The 17,850-nt window shown below is 31.9% G+C and overlaps 1 protein-coding gene across 2 annotated transcripts in view; it reads left to right on the top strand.

Moving 5' to 3' along the window:
• LOC124369144 (putative fatty acyl-CoA reductase CG8306) overlaps nucleotides 1-15,374 on the top strand; it is a 41,429-nt gene extending 26,055 nt beyond the window's left edge. For both annotated transcript variants that reach the window (XM_046826921.1, XM_046826923.1), the window contains exons 5-9: nucleotides 2,747-2,856; nucleotides 6,961-7,153; nucleotides 8,441-8,686; nucleotides 8,921-9,178; nucleotides 13,545-15,374. In XM_046826921.1, coding sequence (XP_046682877.1) covers nucleotides 2,747-2,856; nucleotides 6,961-7,153; nucleotides 8,441-8,686; nucleotides 8,921-9,178; nucleotides 13,545-13,683 — 946 coding nt within the window. In that variant the 3' untranslated portion in view covers nucleotides 13,684-15,374. The remainder of the gene's footprint in view (nucleotides 1-2,746; nucleotides 2,857-6,960; nucleotides 7,154-8,440; nucleotides 8,687-8,920; nucleotides 9,179-13,544) is intronic.
• Nucleotides 15,375-17,850: the final 2,476 nt, after the last annotated feature.

The raw sequence follows: 17,850 nt of genomic DNA, 5'->3' as shown, positions 1-17,850 counted from the left end.
CTTTGTTTGGTACTGAAAGAAATAAAGTTAGTTTTCTCCGTATTTAGAACTAATTTGTTGTCAATGAAAAATGTTTGTAATTTTGAAAGTTCCAAATACACAGTTATTTCTAATTCAGCTTCTGTTTTTGGCAGAAATGATTAAGTTTGAGTCATCTGCAAATAAACAGAGCTGGTTTCAGAGCTGGAGTGGTTTCATTGTAAAATCCACTCCAATCTTGAAGCTTTCATTCACTCCCTTACACTCCATTTTTTCCACAATGAAACCTGTACCTGGGAAGCTTGTTTTTATGAAATTCCTTACCTCCTCTTCAGAAGTTCCACTTTTTACCTTTCCAAGGTGAAACCAAGCCATTTTTGTTCCCTGAATGAGATTTGTTTCACCCGTGCCAACCAAAATTTTGTTTGACCTACGTTTGAATTTGTTTAGATTAGGCCTAACTCTGTCAATTGCCTCACCGGCATTTACACGAGTTCCAACCTCCTTCACTACAGATGCAAAACTCTTTTCCTTTTTATCTATTACAGTTATCCATTTTCCTGTTTGATCATTACCCGAATTTGGGATTTCGTCAAAACCGTAAAAATCACTACAGTCGCTTGACACATCGACATCGTCCGAATTCGTCCCGACGCTATGTTCATATTGAACCATAGAAACAAGTTCGCCATTTAAAGATGTCTGACTGGAAGCTACCGTTCCGCCGTCATCTACATTGCTACTCTTGCTACCATTCCGTTCATAATTGCTCTATTGTTCGTCGAATCCGAACCAGAACTCTTGATATTTTAGTTGTTCTTTGATCTTGTGGTAGAACGAAGTACTCTTTTTTGGTTCAACGACTCGTTCCTTTCCAAAGACGTAATCTCCTCAATATTCCTGTTGTCGAGATGAATTTTTTCAACTTCCGGTACTATATTCTCGACTTTCTGTTTACTTTTCCCTTTGGCTGAGTTAACCTGTAATGTAACTTCTTCCAGTTTTTTGTTAATTTGAACATTATCATTTACAACGTTTTTTATTAACCCCATCAGGTTTTCAACTAAATCACGGAGATTAAAATACTCCTTGTCACTGGCAGCATGATTTTTCATCACGTTTAACCTTAAAACACACTTGTCACATATCCAACGAACTTTCGTCTTCATCTTGCAGATAGATTTATATTCGCTACTTGTGATACCGACACATTTCGCGTGATACAAAATTTCGCACAATCCTTCACATAACAACGTTTCTTCTTCATTATTTATTAAAATTTTGCACGCACCACACAGGCAGCCGCCTTTACTGTTCGTCGCCATACCGGAACCCATGATGGTTGTTAATGTGATTGGAGAGATGTTAAACTCTTTTCGATGACGATTTTCCTCTTCACCGGATTCTCTTCCATATGCCTCAAAACTTTATGCTTAAACTCCAATGTCAGCACTGTTTTTATCTTTTTCCCACCATCGCCATACAAATGCAACCGGAACAGTACTGGACACTGCACAGGCACGTGCCAAACAATAACTGAGGAAGGAAGAGTGATAAGTGGGGTGCATCCACTGCGATTTCCTGTCGAGACACGCATTTGAGTCACTGTTTGTTTTGAAAACTATGTACTATAGAGGTTGAGAGCGTAAAATATTCATCCTATAGAGGTTGCGTTCATCTTGTAGAGGTCTATGGTAAGATTATTCGTTGTACAGAGGTTAATCAGTCCTAGGCCAAATCACAAAAACATTCGTCTTATGGAGGTTTTTATACTAATTACTACATTGTATAGAGGTGTTTTTAGCAATGAGTTTTACAAGAGGTTCAAGGGAATTTGAAAAAACTGTCTTATCGTGGAATTTGTTTTATCGAGGTTCATACTAACGAGGTTTCGCTGTAGTAAGTAAAAACCAGCCAGAAGGAAACTCTCTTGGGGTATTACAAGAGGGTTAGGAAAAATTATATAGTTTGTGTATATTCTTATGTTTCAATACAAACCACAATTTTTACTCAAGTTTATGGTTACATTCAATAATGTAAACATCTTGTGAAATAGCCCTCTAGTGGTAAAAATGTAACTCTATTCACCTAGTAAAAACTTATTTCTAACTTTGAACTTTCTGGATTCTCCAACACATATCGATTGATTCGCATTTGTGTGAGAAATTTCATGTTTTGTGGCACTTCAACAATCTTGAGATATGAGTTATTGAGTCAATTTACAGTATTTAGATATTATATATGTGACTCAATTTATATACTTAGTTATATAACTGTTGTTTTTGTAAGGCTTTCCATTTATAATTTAGTAAAATTGTATGACATAAAATATAAAATGTGCTATACTAAATAGAGATCTTTATGACTTAAGTGAGTGGTGTGAGCCATTTCTTAATTTGTTCATTAACATGTTATATAATTATTGAAGAGCCCATATATGCAAATTAAGTATCAAAACTTCATAACTGTAAGTGTTATCCAATCTGGCAACATTTTAAATTGATATGGTGCATCTGTTTATAATTACTGTATGACATGGTAAGGGTTCAAACAAGAGTTGATTTTCTCTTTTTTTTTTGAAAAATGTGAAACAACTCGGCAATTTCTTTGAAAGAATTGTATTTTATCAGCTTATGTTTAAGAATTAATTGTTGCTTTGTTACTGTTTTTACTCATCTCCTTATGTTCAGAAATTTATTTTCAAAATAATTTTAATAGTGAAACTGTGGGCATAACAACTTTATGAAATGTTAAACTTGTTTATTAGGTTGCTGAAGAACCACCCAAACACATACACATTCACCAAGGCTTTAGCTGAACATGAAGTGGCCAATTCCTTCCAAAACTTCCCATCATGCATTATCAGACCCAGCATGAGTAAGTGTTATTTGAATTTACATTTTTAGAATATTAATAAGTGCACTTTTTCCTAGTAAATGAGTTGTTAAGAAAAATCCTAAAATATTTTAAAGAAATGTGTTATAATAGAAGCAAACCCAACAAAATTGAGGGTTATATAATATATTCTATAACTAGTAATTTTGGAAAAATGTGTTGCAAGCGTTTGAAAATGCTTAAGTACTTGGTAACCAGCAGACCATGAAGATGAGGGAAGGAAAAATGAGATGCGTGCTTGCCTATTTACTCTCTGTGTCGTACTTTTCCACTGGTGATGGTTGTATAAACACACTTGTTTGTTAATTGAGTAGTCCAGATTGGTTGGGAACTTGCAATACTCAGAGAGAGAGAGAGAGAGAGAGAGAGAGAGAGAGAGAGAGAGAGAGAGAGAGAGAGAGAGAGATAATAATAAATCATCACAGGAGTTTAACAATCCAATAGTTATCATTAAGTGTACTTACAAAGCATTTCTTCAGTATATTTTGTTCATTAATTGTCAAGAAATTAAACAATGGTTAGTTCCAGAAATTTTGGAATTTTTTCCTGATCTATGTCATTATTGGCAAATTTTACTTTCCAAATTTTGCCTTTATTGTTTTGACGGAAATTTGATTTTTTCATGAGTTCAGTATTGATTATATTTTCTATGAATTCCACTCCAGCAGATATTGTGGATCTCCCTGGCAAAACCCATGCTGCTCTTTATTTATGTTATGATTTGTTTCTAAATATTTAAGAAGTTGGTTTAAACAACTCATTCGAATATTTTTGAAAATGAAGGAAGATTGAAACCGGTCTATAGCATGAAACATCTTTAGTACAACCTTTCTTAAAAATAGGAATTACTTTGGATATTTCTATTTTCCTGGAAAATTGTTCAATATTAAAGAGGAAATAATTAAGTGAGTTAGTTAATGGTTTAATTATAAAGATTCTTGAAATCTTTTCACTGTTACTGGTATGTCATCGATTTTCAAGTGAGGGGATAATCCTCTCTACTTCTTTTTCAGACACGGGACTGAATGACAATGTACTAATATTGCTTTGAATGTACAGTTGAGGCAGAAAGTTTGTTGATATTTTATGAATATTTAGAGTTATTATATCGTCGACCATGTTTACAAAAAAGCTATTGAACAGTTGAACTTTTAATGGATCATTAATTTCTGCTTTATTATGTTCTAAAGTTATATTAGTCATGGTCTTTTATGGTTTCTCTACTTTTGATCTAGTTACATTCCAAATACTTTTTACCCTATTTGAAGAGCTTATAATCTTGTCATTGATTTTTTTTTGTTTTTCTATTGTTTTGTTAAATTCTTTTTGTTAACTATTGGTTTTAATTTTATGTTTTTTGAGGATAAAAAATGTGTTTCTAGTTCCATTAGTTCTTCTTTTTTTCTTTTAAGATCACTTGTGATCCAATCCAGAAGTTTGTATGAGTTGTCTGTAACTGATTTCTTAGGGAAACATGTTAAAACAATGAATAAATATACTATGAAACACATCATATTTTGTTTCTACTGTAGCTTTGTAAACATACAACCATTCTTCCGCCTTAAGACATCAAAAGAAAACATTACAATTATTGCTAGAAAACTTTCTACCGGATTATTTTTGTTATTTTTATGTTTACTATTTGTATTTAATATTTGAAGATATTCTGCGTCATGGTCTGAGATATTTTTTTCTATGCCCCAGTAAGTCAATTTTTATTGCTTATATTCGTTATAATATATTATCAATAGCTGATTTGGATGCGTCATGGTCTGAGATACTTTTTTCTATGCCCCAGTAAGTCAATTCTTATTGCTTATATTCGTTATAATATATTATCAATAGCTGATTTGGATGTAGAGGTTACTCTTGTTGGGAAATATATTTTATAATTCTTACTGTACATTTTTAAGATGACTATATATATTATCTTGCTTTAGCACATTAATATTAAAATCACCTATTATAATATCATTATCAAACATATTAGAGAGTGCATCAATAAGAATCTCCAGCTTGTTTAAAAATGTATGTACATAACGGTAAGCAAGGGCTCGATATACTCAGGCTAAGACAAAAGAATAATCTGCCACTTAAAACTCTGTTACATAGCATTCAAATTCTTTCTCCAACAATAGCTCCCGAATGATAGGAATCAAGACAACTTTGCTTTTAATATATTTTTGATCTAAAATCATTACTCCGCCACCTGATGTAGTTGAATGAGAAAAATATGACCTTATTGTGTAATTCTCAATATTCCGGTACATTATATCAGCATCCCTCATTTTATGCTAAAAAAATGTCCAAATATCAGGCCTAATTTCTTCTAAATTAATTTGAAACTGGTCTAAACAAGATGAGAGGTGTTGTATATTTTGGTGCATAATCAAGTTTTTTTTTTACTTTTATTGCCTGGAATAATTTTCTTATTTGGTTTTTTATTTATTATTTTAAAATTTGAGTAGTGATCATTAGCTCTTGCCATAACAGAAACACTATCATATAGTACTTTAAGAGTAAAAACCTCCATATTCAAACTTAAACTAGACAAACTATTACTATTTAGTTGATTTCTAAAACATCTTTCTATACTGGTATTAGCTTGACATGTTGGTTGTCTATGAAAACAACTTAAATTAGACTTATTTTTATTGCAATCTCACTGAATAGGCACTTGAGGAACAAATTGGGGCGCTAAGAGCACTGTATCATTTACAACTTTCTGACACTGTACTTTGCACTCAGCTAATGTGGAAGTTAAGCAAACCCGACCTTGTTTGTAGTACTGACCAGGTAGAGAGCCACTGGATGTTTCATCACTAGGATTATCCCACTGTAAACGGTAGCTAGTGCTGGTGTCAGGTGTTAGCAGAGGTGGGTACTCCTGAAGAGAGAGATGGTTTGGTGGCAGTACACTTGTCTCCTCATTGAAGTTTTCAGAATTATTAGTTTTGCTGTTGGCAGTATGATCACAACTGTCTGAGCTTCCCTGGGAGGTAAGTCCTGTGTGTTTGGAGTGAATATTGTCACACAGAGACACAACTTGAATAAATATTTTATTTAACATGGATGAGCCTCTTTGATGTAAATGAAGACCATTCCTTGAGAGACAAGCATCCATAATGTATCTTTCCAAGTTAAGATACACAACACGAAGGTTCTTGCATAGCCACTGAATATTTTGGTTTGTGCCGTGCATGGTTTTAGACCATATGTCTCTTTGAGTTGTAACGCTATTGATAATGACTTGAACTAGCACCAATTTCTTTTTTATGAGTTTAATTACATTACTCATGGCTCCCATCACCTCATCCTGACATACATTCCCACTCAGATCATTTATACCAACATGTTCTTTGAGAAATGTCTTCCATCCTTCTGATATTTCCACTAAGCTTATTTGCTGTTATCCCTCTATAGCATATTGTACTTCCATTTTTATTGAAACGTGCTTATGATGGAGTCACCCATAATTAGAATTGGTTTAGAATCTCATTTGAGTTTATCGTTATCAAATGTGGGAATTTTCCATTCATGTTTTGGCAGTCTTTTTTCTGAGGACTATTTCTAGTTTGGTTTTTACTCTTCTGATAACTATAATTCCTGCTTTGTAACTTGTAAAATGATTCTTCAGGCCTTTTTAAAAGAACTTGTTTATCTTTTACTTCTTCAGCTTGGGAGGAATTAATGTTTTGCTGGGCCTCAATCTGAGCCTTAAGTGACAAAGTAGAAGTCGGATTCTTGGCATTAATGAGAAGTAAGTTAATCTGATTATAATAATAATAATCAGGGCATGGGTTGTTGCGGCTATCCCTGATCTATATTGTGGGTAGGTCATGTTAATAACATGTGTCTGAAAACAGATTGGGGAGACTATTTTGAATAGTCAGCGTGATCAACATTCAGGAACATTTATGGTAATTGCCTACTGCTAGCTATACTATTACTTTTATAATACGAGTATAAAATGTAGCTGGGAACTTCTATTAGGTGTCTTGATTTCTATATTACAAAATTTTTGAATGGGGGTAAAAGCCAATTGATTTAAAGTAGAGATTATAGATAACTTTTATGCTGTAACAGTTGTTGGTGCTTGGAAAGAACCTGTTCCTGGTTGGACCAACAGCAAGAATGGACCTCAAGGATTTATTATGGGTGCTGCTATGGGAGTAGTAAGAAGACTGCCAGTTGGGAAACATCTGGTGTATGACTACATCCCTGTAGATGTGGTTGTTAACACTATGATCGTAGCTGCTGTATACACAGTTAGTCAAAAGTATGTAACATCATTAATTAATCTATTTTTAGTAAAGGAAAATAACTGTAGAGCTACCTGAGAATTTGAAACTGAAATACATTTTGTCTTGGTTTTTATATTTGTTTATTAGCTTGATTTTAGTTGCAGTTTTTTTAATAATTTGAAAACGGATTTTTGGCATTTATTTTGGTATTTAACGGATCTCAAAACATTGCCTATAGCAGCAACAGAGTTTGTTATTATTGAAGCAGTGTATTGAGTATTTATTAAGACAATTTGTAGGAACATATTGGTAGCATATTTTTATGTAACAATGTGCTTCCAAGATATTTCACATTGTTATATTTTCACTAGAGTTTGTATCAAAGATGTTACAGCAAACCTTTGTCTGTGTTAGATTTTATTTGTACTCAAAACCTTGTCTTTTTTTATCGTTATGCCTAACAATGCCATTGTCAATAATAATCCTTAAATCCTTTTGAATCATCTATTTTAAACAACCAAGACCAACCATGCAATATTTGGACAGCATAAAGAATATGCTGAAAATGTTAGCAGAGTAATTTCTGGACTGCCATTATTTTATGCAGGGAAGACCAGTAGTTCTAAAACCACTTGATATTTAATAATACTTTTTATGGTGTAATATAAAGTGTTATCATTTTCCAAAATAATTTTAAAAAACTATAAATAATAATACTAAAAGCATTGAGATATGTTGGATATAACTGAAGATGTAAGTGTTTTTCCAATAGAGATGTGCCCAAAGAACAGAAACTAGTTCTATCGGAATATTCCAGTAATAGTTCACTTCATAGGAACTCCATGTTCCGTAAGAACGATTTACTAAACGTATCAAAAAGTTCTTGATGTTTCAGCTCGTATTAAGTGTAATGACTAGGCTGCTACATAAATGTTTCTTGATTTTTTGAATGACGTAAATGATGTTTAAATATAGAGAAAGATTTGATTTAGTAGATGTCATATTACAGAATATAAAGACTTAAATATTATTGTATATTATAATTGTTTTGTATTAATGACCTACACTATAGTTGAAATATTTGGCCATAACACTATTTAGAGTTGACCTGTTTTCTGAAATAAATAGAACATTATTTTTGTTATCAAGGATGAATGATAGAAAGTCACAAATATACTAAAAATTTAAGTTTATCATATATTTTGAAAAATAAAATGTTATTGTTGCTTGGACTTAATACTAATATATTCAAACTAAACTGATTATGTTAGGTATGTTTTATTGAAACTTATAATGTATTATAATTATATATGTTTTTTCAGGAATCAGCTAACTGAAACTCCCATCTTCCAGTGCACATCAAGCACCCACAAACCGTTCCGTTGGGCTAATGTGGAACACTTGCTGTCAGACTTGCTCCACAAATACCCTCTAATGCAGGCTGTTTGGTATCCACACCTAAAGCTGCTGCCTTCCATCACTCATTTCCGAGTCTCTGCATTTATTTTCCACATGATCCCAGCCTACATCTTTGACACCATCTCAAGAGTATCAGGAGTGCGTCCAAAGTAAGAAACATAATATTAAATCCATTATAGGAGAGTTAATAAACAAAAAAATTAATAAGGTGCTTTTCTTTTCTGTGTAAAATCCAACATACTCAATATTGACAAATAGGAAGTAGAGCACAAATGGTCAGATTACCAAGAGCATTGTTGTGTCTTATTTTCTATAATGGATAAGCTAGCACCAAAGTAAGTGAGTGTTGACTTTACAATCACTGGTATTACTGTATGCTACAGGCTGGTCAGACTTCACACCGCAGTGAACCAGTCTCTTGACAGACTTGAGCCATTCATCTTCCAAGAGTGGATGTTCGACAACAGCAAGTCACTAAGACTACACCACTCTCTGGCACCCGCAGATAAGGAAGTTTATGGCCTAGATGTGGCATCACTGCAGTGGGAGCCCTTCTTTGAAGATATGGCTAAAGGTGTTCGCCGATACTTGCACAAGGAGAAGGATAGCACACTTGACCGTGCACGCAACAAAGACAATTTGTATGTATCTGATAAGCATCCTGTAATTTACAATCTTGAATTGGTTGAGATATTTTAATATCTAAGTAATTCATTTTGCAAAATTGTATAACTTTTTAATTCTTTGACTGGTGGATGTTTCTTATAGTCATGTCACAAAAGTGAGTCTGCTATACTTGATTTGTTAAAGCAGACAAGCTATAATTTGTACTGAATGGACAAAACACATGGGGGAGGAGTTCTCTGATATGTTCTAATAAATACTCGATATTGCAAAGTTTATTTATAAGTTTAATTGTGGTAAATAAAACTTACAAACACCACTTTTAGATGTTACAATAAAAATATGACTTGCCATGTTGCTGCCAAAATAGAGTAATAATGAACTATGAGTAAAATTATATCTGGTGCCTAGTGGTTCCAATGTTCTTTGGAATTTGCCTCCAAACTTAATTATTTAATGAAGTTTTAAAATTGACTTCCCTTTCACTTTGATGTTGACTAACACGCATGGTGTCAGCATCTTGGTTCAACGTTGCAGCTTTAGTCACAAAAAGTAAGATTGGAAGACTAGTACTTGAAGTATTAGAACTCGCCTAAAACACAATCGCATGAGATTAGCCATTTATTGAGACAACTTATAATCATGACAACGTGGTCTTGTCAGAAGGACATCACCACAACTTATGTCCATATCAATCTGGCAAATAAAACATCACAGGTAATTTACTATACCATACATTCAAAATAGATGTCTCGCATGAAAGGGCTAATTTATAATATAAAAATGGACAAAGTGTGCGAGAAATTCCTCGGTAGTTTGGTGTTCGTCTTACAATGTTCAAGAGTGTAAAGGTTATTGTTCCAAAAACATCATAGAAAAATAATTCTATTTCAAGTTACAGACTTTTGAAAATATATAATTACGCAAATGTTTATTCCCTTATCACTTACAGACCATCAATATCACGTCCACCAACTATTTACATTTTAGATTTGAGTCTATGTGGATTCCTAAAAAACTTGCTGATTTCAAAACTTCAATGTGTTGATTCTCTGACTGTTAAATTCAAGATGGTTCTGGCTTTGAACAGTTTGGAAACCAACTAATTGAGTTTTTGTATAATTTTAAAGCATTTGCTGTAAACCATCTTGATAATTCAAAAAGAGTCTTGACTCAACATATGAAGGCCAGTACTAGAAGTAGATTTGAGAATTACAGATGTGTCATCTGCATATAATATTAAACTAGAATTTGTATTTGCTGTGAGATAATTCACATATATTAAAAATAGTACAGGACCAAGAATTGATCCTTGTGGAACCCCACAATTAAATAATTTCCATTCTAACTGAAATAACTTTTTTTACAACTGTACGGCAGAATCGAGATGAAAGGTAAGAGTGTATCCAATGCCAACTAGAGAAAGAAAAATTATAATAGAGAATTTTATCCAAGAGAATTTCATGTACCACACAGTCAAAGGCTCTGCACAAGTCACAGAACACAGCAGCTGTGCTCCGTGATGTATCCAAGCCCTCCGCCACTCTATACACAACATCTGCAATAGCCTGAACTGTGTTTTGTCCAGCTCTAAAAACATATTGCTCATCTGCAAACAAATTACTGTGTTTAAAATGAGATATTATTTGATCTGTCATTATTTTTTCAAACGCTTTGGAAAAAGAAGGCAAAATTGATACTGGCCTGTAGTTTTCTGGGTTGTGCTTACTTCCTTTCTTGAAAATTGGTTTTATTTCGGTATATTTAAGTTGGTAAGGGACATAACCCGTCTCAAATTTATTATGACACAAAGGGGCGAAGCAATGAAATCCACAGGAATTTCATCCCAACCTGATGACTTTTTGTTTTCAGTTTTTTAATTGTATTATATACTGTGCGGACTGAACAAAACATATTGCTCATCTGCAAACAAATTACTGTGTTTAAAATGAGATATTATTTGATCTGTCATTATTTTTTCAAACGCTTTGGAAAAAGAAGGCAAAATTGATACTGGCCTGTAGTTTTCTGGGTTGTGCTTACTTCCTTTCTTGAAAATTGGTTTTATTTCTGTATATTTAAGTTGGTAAGGGACATAACCCGTCTCAAATTTATTATGACATAAAGGGGCGAAGCAATGAAATCCACAGGAATTTCATCCCAACCTGATGACTTTTTGTTTTCAGTTTTTTAATTGTATTATATACTGTGCGGACTGAAAGAGGTTTAATATTAAATTGAACAGGGTATTGAGTTTCTAAATTAGACACATACTTAACTGATTGGTTTACATCTGGGTTCAGATTAATCTCTCTAGAAATGTTGACGAACTTATTATTATTAAAATATTCAGAAATTTTCTGTCTGTCAGATATATATTATGTCATTATTACAATTAAGTTCAGAGAATGTTTCTGTTAGCTTATGGCTACCTAGTTCAGATTTAAAAATTGACCATGCTGCCTTACTTTTATTTTCTGAGGATTCAATAAACTTACAAATAACTAGTTTCTTAGCTTTTTACATGCAGATTTAAATATTATTTTACAATTCTTAAAGTATTGTAGAAATAATGGATCAGAAGTGTGTTTTGAAATTTTGTTGAGTTGTCTCTTTCTTGCGCTAGAAATTTTAATACCTAAAGTTATCCATGTTTTTCTGGTTTTGTTGTTAATCTTTTAAGAATGTGTTTTTAAAGGAAAAGAATGTTCAAAGATAAACCTAAATTATTAAAAAAACTATTAAAACCATCTTGAGGGTACATGTACTCATGAACATTCTAATGGACCTCACTAAGAGCATTTAAAAATTATTTTGTTTTGAAAAAATCTGTTAATAGTAGGGGCTTAATTCACTTTCTCATTTTTACAAAATTTGTTATTCTCCATTATTGGAAGAAAGAGACCCTGATGATATCATATCCATAGGTCATAATTAAGTTTTTTGTAGTCGGTTTATAATTAGTTGCTGAGGATGTTAACAATACCTGTTTTAGAAAAGGAATTTATTCTTGTGGGCTCTAGAAAACATTTAATATATCCATGTAACCTAGTGAAATTTAAAAACGTGTCCCTGAGGTTAGGCACTCTACTACTTTCAAGTAAATCTATATTTACATCCATTGTTATGTAAATAGTCTTACTTCTACTTTCTTTTTATAATAAAACAAACAAAGATTCAAGTTTTTTTTGTAATCATGGAAAATATCCTTAACAGCATTAGGAACTCTAAAATTGTAATAATGATTGAATTTGAATCAGTTAGTTTTATACTTGATCCTTCAAAAATTGAATCCTGAAAGTAAATACTCAAATCATTCCTTTCAACAAAATTTAAATTATCCCTCAACAAAATATAAGTACCCCGCCACCTTGGCCATGTTTTCTACAATAATATGTTGCTATCTTAAAACTAGGTATACTATTGAGAATAGTAATTTGATCAGGCTGTAACAAATATTCATTTAAACAAATGACACCAATATCAGTTTTTTCAAGAAAGATTTCGAGGTCTCTTATTTTATAAGATATTCCTCCTTGTATATTTAAATGCATAAGCCAAGAAAAGTTTGTGTTTAAAAGTGCTGATATGATTGTATGGGGCGTATTTTTTTAAATTTATTTACATGTTTTGAGGATTATTGGGATTTAACACAACATTGGTATCATTTTTACATACATTATTCATTGTGATAAAAAACTGGCCTCATTTTTGTCATTCATTTGACAGTTGTCTCCTTTGCCCATCACACTTCTTTTTATTAACCTAACTAGGTTTAACTTACCCCATTTGTTAAAATGGAGACTGTATATAATTGAATCTAGAAAAACTAGTTACATCCACAAATCTATGTATTTTAGACCCAAGAACCTTCTGAATCTGTCCATTAGTGGTATGAATCCCAAAGTTGTTTTGAAGTTTGTCATATCTAAAAGGAATGCTAATTACATGCAGGTTGGTCCTAACTGCTACATCTACAAGTTTATCAAGTATAAGACTATTAAACTTAAACTAAGTAAGGTCAGTAACCCATTTTGAATCACTGTATGTAGGATACACTTTATAAAAATTAATAGCTTTTTAAATACTATTTTCACCGAATTAGTAACCGACACACATTGTAGGATGAAGTCCAAACCAAGAATTTGAAATTGACCCCATCCCAATAAGTACTGATTGTCAGTTTTAAGCAGTTTAATTTTATACAAGAAATAGTCCTGCACTTGTAATACAGGAAATATATTACCTATATTTGAGAGACTGTAAACCTGCCAAAATGCCTAAAGCACCAGACAGAAATGAAAAGTTGAAAATTTAATTTAGCATTTATTGTATTATGTTTTGTGTACAATTGATCCTACCTGACTTATTTCTCTATTGCAGGTTGATGGTGGCTAACTTGATGTTACAAGTTGCTCTTTTTGCGTTGTTCTGGTTCATCATCAAGTGTGTATTTGGAGTTTCAGCAGGTCAGGCCGCTCTAGTTCTTCCATTCCTGTATGTTCTATTCAGCATATTGTAAATTAGCGTTCGAGGTCGAAGCATACAATACTGATTATTTTTTCACATAGGATTAAACACAAGTATTTTCTTCATTAGTATTGATTTATATATTGTTAGTACTAATTATAACATAGTAAATAATGAATATAACTTGAGCGTATGTACAACATTAAAATATTGCAAAAAGAAAACAAGTGGTATAATGTGATAAGTAACAAAAGAACGTTGCTGAGTTTTTTATAATTACACCTGCTCAAGTTTTTTTTTTTTTTATTGTACTTTAGTTTGGTTTGGTTTTAATTCATATGGGTCTCATTTTATATTAAATATTTTATCACATTTTCACTGTGTTGATTTGAAAATCATTGTGTTTATTTCGTTTTTAAAATGTTGTGTCTCCTCATCAATTTAACTTCAGTTATTGCACAAATCAAATACTTGTATGTGTTTTCCACAATGTTTCACATGATATTAAAGATTGTGAATCAGAATTGATAAGTTCAATTAAAGTTGAACACCAAATAACTATTTTGTTAACACATTACGTTAAACTTACAATACAATGGGTATAACCAAGTTTTCAATATTCAATTAAGCTGTACAATCTGTTCACAATAAATAGGTATTATTCTGGTTCATTAATTTGAGCAGTTAAAATTAAATTTTATCAATGCTATGGTTAATTTGGATTTGTCTTGTTTGTATTGCTTTAGTAATTACAGTGTAATTTTATATATGTCAGTATTACTAATAAACATGATTTACTTTTGGAAATCAAAATTAGGTTATTTAGCTATTAGAAATACAATGTGTTAATGTTAAATTGTTTGAATAATAACAAAGTAACTTTGAAATTTTTGTTTTATTTTATTTATTTTTTATGTCTGATCTAAGTGACTGGATATAAAAGCAGAAAGATGTTTGTTTTTAAATTAAGAAAAAATACACATGGGCAACATTGTTTTTATTGTAATGTAAAATAATGATGCAGTCCCTGCCAGCTCAGTCAGTCTGTAATTATTTCGTGATATTAAATTACACTTTCAAATAGTTAACCTAAAATTAGCTTTAAATTTAGTTATTTACCCAAACTTATTCCAATTTTACATTCATGATTTCTCAAAAGAAGGTTAAACATTTATATTGCTATATTATTTCATTTTTATTAAAGGCATAATGAAGTTGACTGTTACCTGTTAATTATGTTATGGAAAAGTTTTTAAACCTTTATGAACCAGAAATCCCTGATGTTGAGAAAATGTCACTTAATTTGTCCCCAAATATCCAAAAATAATTATCTCTACAAATAGCTAATGACACTGTTACTTCTTATTTTTTCAATTTATCTATAATACTTCCAGATTGTGTATGCTTACATTACACTTTCAGTACATTATCTGTACTTAAAACATACTTTCTCCGTTCTTTTTTAAAGGGAGTTATTATTACCACATATAATTTGTAATGGTTGCAGTCACATTCCATATTTGTACACGTCAATTCTTGACAGCGATTATTTTATTTCCTCTGGAATTATTTTTGTTAGATACTTTGATATTATGATATCGCTGTTATAGAAGAAATCATGTTTCCATGTTTCATTATTTATGTTTTATATTTTTACTATATGTTGTTTACTTTGTAATTAATATAGCACGGATATATTTTATGACTAAGAAATAAAAATATACTTTTACATGTTTATATTCAGTATTTTGTTTTATTAACCTTATATCATGTTTTAAATAAGAAGATAGTTTGTATTCCAAATTTTGTTTATATTTGAATGGGTATTCACTCTCTTAGACCTCACCAACTCTCTCACTGGCCCATGTCACGTGACCAGTTAAACTCTATAAAAAATTAAGTGTTCAAAATAACCCTGGAAGCCTAAGCATGTGAAACTTTAGAAAAATAACACCTTACATAAAACTAGCTAAGAGTGAGAAGTGTAAGAAGGGGCAAAGCTCACATGTAATTTTTACATTCTGTAACCACTTGCCCAAGTCTTTACTGCTAAGTATTTTAATTGTTATACATATGTGTGATGCCAGTGTTTGTTATTACTGTGTGACATTCTCCAAAATAGGCACAAATGAATAATTCTCTTATGCGAAAGTAAACATTGCAACTCTTTGTCTTAAAGTTTCTCCTGATAGACTCAATGACAAACAACAAATCTACCACAGCATGATCTGAAAGAGCAAAAAGTTGAAGCTCCATTTATATGTCTACTCCAATTAGCTCAGGAGAGATCCAGATCAATCACATAAGGAATTTTCACACAGCCTTAAATGCTACATGTTTGTTACACAGGCCTCAATTGCTAGCCAGTGGTGGCGTACACACAATGATTTCAGACTTGGATGTGTAAAGCTTCAGACAAGAATCATTGTTCATGAAAAATTGAACAATCCTATTAGTAAAAGCCCAATTCTATTCTGGTATAAAATAACTATTAATGTATTAGATTAGATCAGCTTTGAATCCATGAGAATAGTGAGATCCTATACGTTGTACTTTCTCTTAATCCTACTGCACTTAATCCTTTAAAAACAACAAATAGTTAGCACTTAAAAGAACAGTTAGATAATAAAAAAACTTATCTCTATTTTGCTGGGTTCCAGGGTTATATAGTTGTCTAGCCAATTTTAAAACAAAATCATTGGTTGATTGCAGAGCTCAATTGTCCCTTGATCAGTAGAGATATCTTAATATGACTACGCTTAGGAGTGATATTGATAAACAGCAACGAAAAACATTGTGTCGGAGCCTTGACTTACTTACCAAATCTGACTTTAAATGCCCTTTTAAACAAATAAGATTTGATCCAGGAAGTAAGATCAGTTTGAAATCTAAATGTTCAAAATTTTTCAAAAAGAAGTGATTGGGTAGGTTGCCAAATTATTTTTAAAATTCAAGATAGATAGATCATTCAAACTGAATTCATAGCTCATCTCCAGGATCAGCCATTATTAAAAATGACAAGTTTGGTCTGTTACATGACTTCTCGTTAAGCTGGACTGGTCTAGAAAGATAATATAATAAACGCTTCTAATAGCATTGCAAATATGTGAAAAGGTATAGACAAAATTATATTCCATCTTTTTAATTTGGACAATTGTTTACAGTACAAATTGTTTTTGATTCAGATAAGTTACACACATTCGTTTATCGAATTAGAATAGAACTTGTGAGGCAGGTGATGTCTCTTTATCTTTTGTCGTTAATAGGAGAATATCATAACGAAGCTTGAATAATGAACAAGAGCAATCAAAATCACCAAATGGATTCACTCAACTAATACTTTTAATTGAAGAAATTTGCATACTTCCACCATTAGAAAAAGGAACATGGGTGAACTACGAATATATAGTGGTTGATTGTTGTTATAACTACAACAAGGTATTGACAGTGTGTTGTGCCGTGGTCATGTAGTTGTCAATGATTAAACAGCTGACGTCCTCCATCGTTATGGATTTAAGATAACAAAAAACACACAGAATCGGGTATCTCAACGAACATGTTCAGTAGTTAACAGCCCCGCCATGGTAACCGGCCTGAGTGCACTGATTGTGATGACAGAATCAACTGGTTGAACTTTGTGTTCTTGGTTTTGGACAGGTTTTGTAAGGCTTATCAGATATTAACGGAAGTGGATTTGTCCATTTCATTATTATTTTATCAAAGATTAAATGAGAACTATATTTGAGCTTGTCATTTAATACTGAATCACTTTCTTGTTTAAGGATCTTGTATATATGAATTCCCTGAAGTTTGTCCAAATTAGATCTTTTCTTTAATAAAAACACTTCAATTACCTCTATGTTATTTTTAAATTATACCAGCTCTGCAATCTTCGTCTGGAAGGTGTTGTTCATAGCTGGATTTTTGGGGGTCAATTCAAGGGTTGGGATAATGTTCTTCTTCTAATTGAATGACCTGTTTGGTCCTCATAATATTTTTTACAGTTGTTAAATTTCGATTTGTATGCACAAGTTTTACTCATGATATTCATAAATAAGTATGTATATTTGTTACAGATGGTGTGTACTTCAAAATAACTTATATAAAGTCCATCTGTTCTGATTGAATCAGATTGCCTTAGCATTTTTATAAACTTTTCTCATAAAAAGTGCACCGTGATAAGGAGGAATCAACAGTAAGCCCAAATTTTGTGTTTTTG

Source organism: Homalodisca vitripennis, chromosome X, assembly GCF_021130785.1.
Source record: "Homalodisca vitripennis isolate AUS2020 chromosome X, UT_GWSS_2.1, whole genome shotgun sequence".
NCBI lineage: Eukaryota > Metazoa > Arthropoda > Insecta > Hemiptera > Cicadellidae > Homalodisca > Homalodisca vitripennis.
The sequence above is the reverse complement of the archived record's forward strand: the minus strand, read 5'-3'. Positions and strand labels throughout refer to the sequence as shown.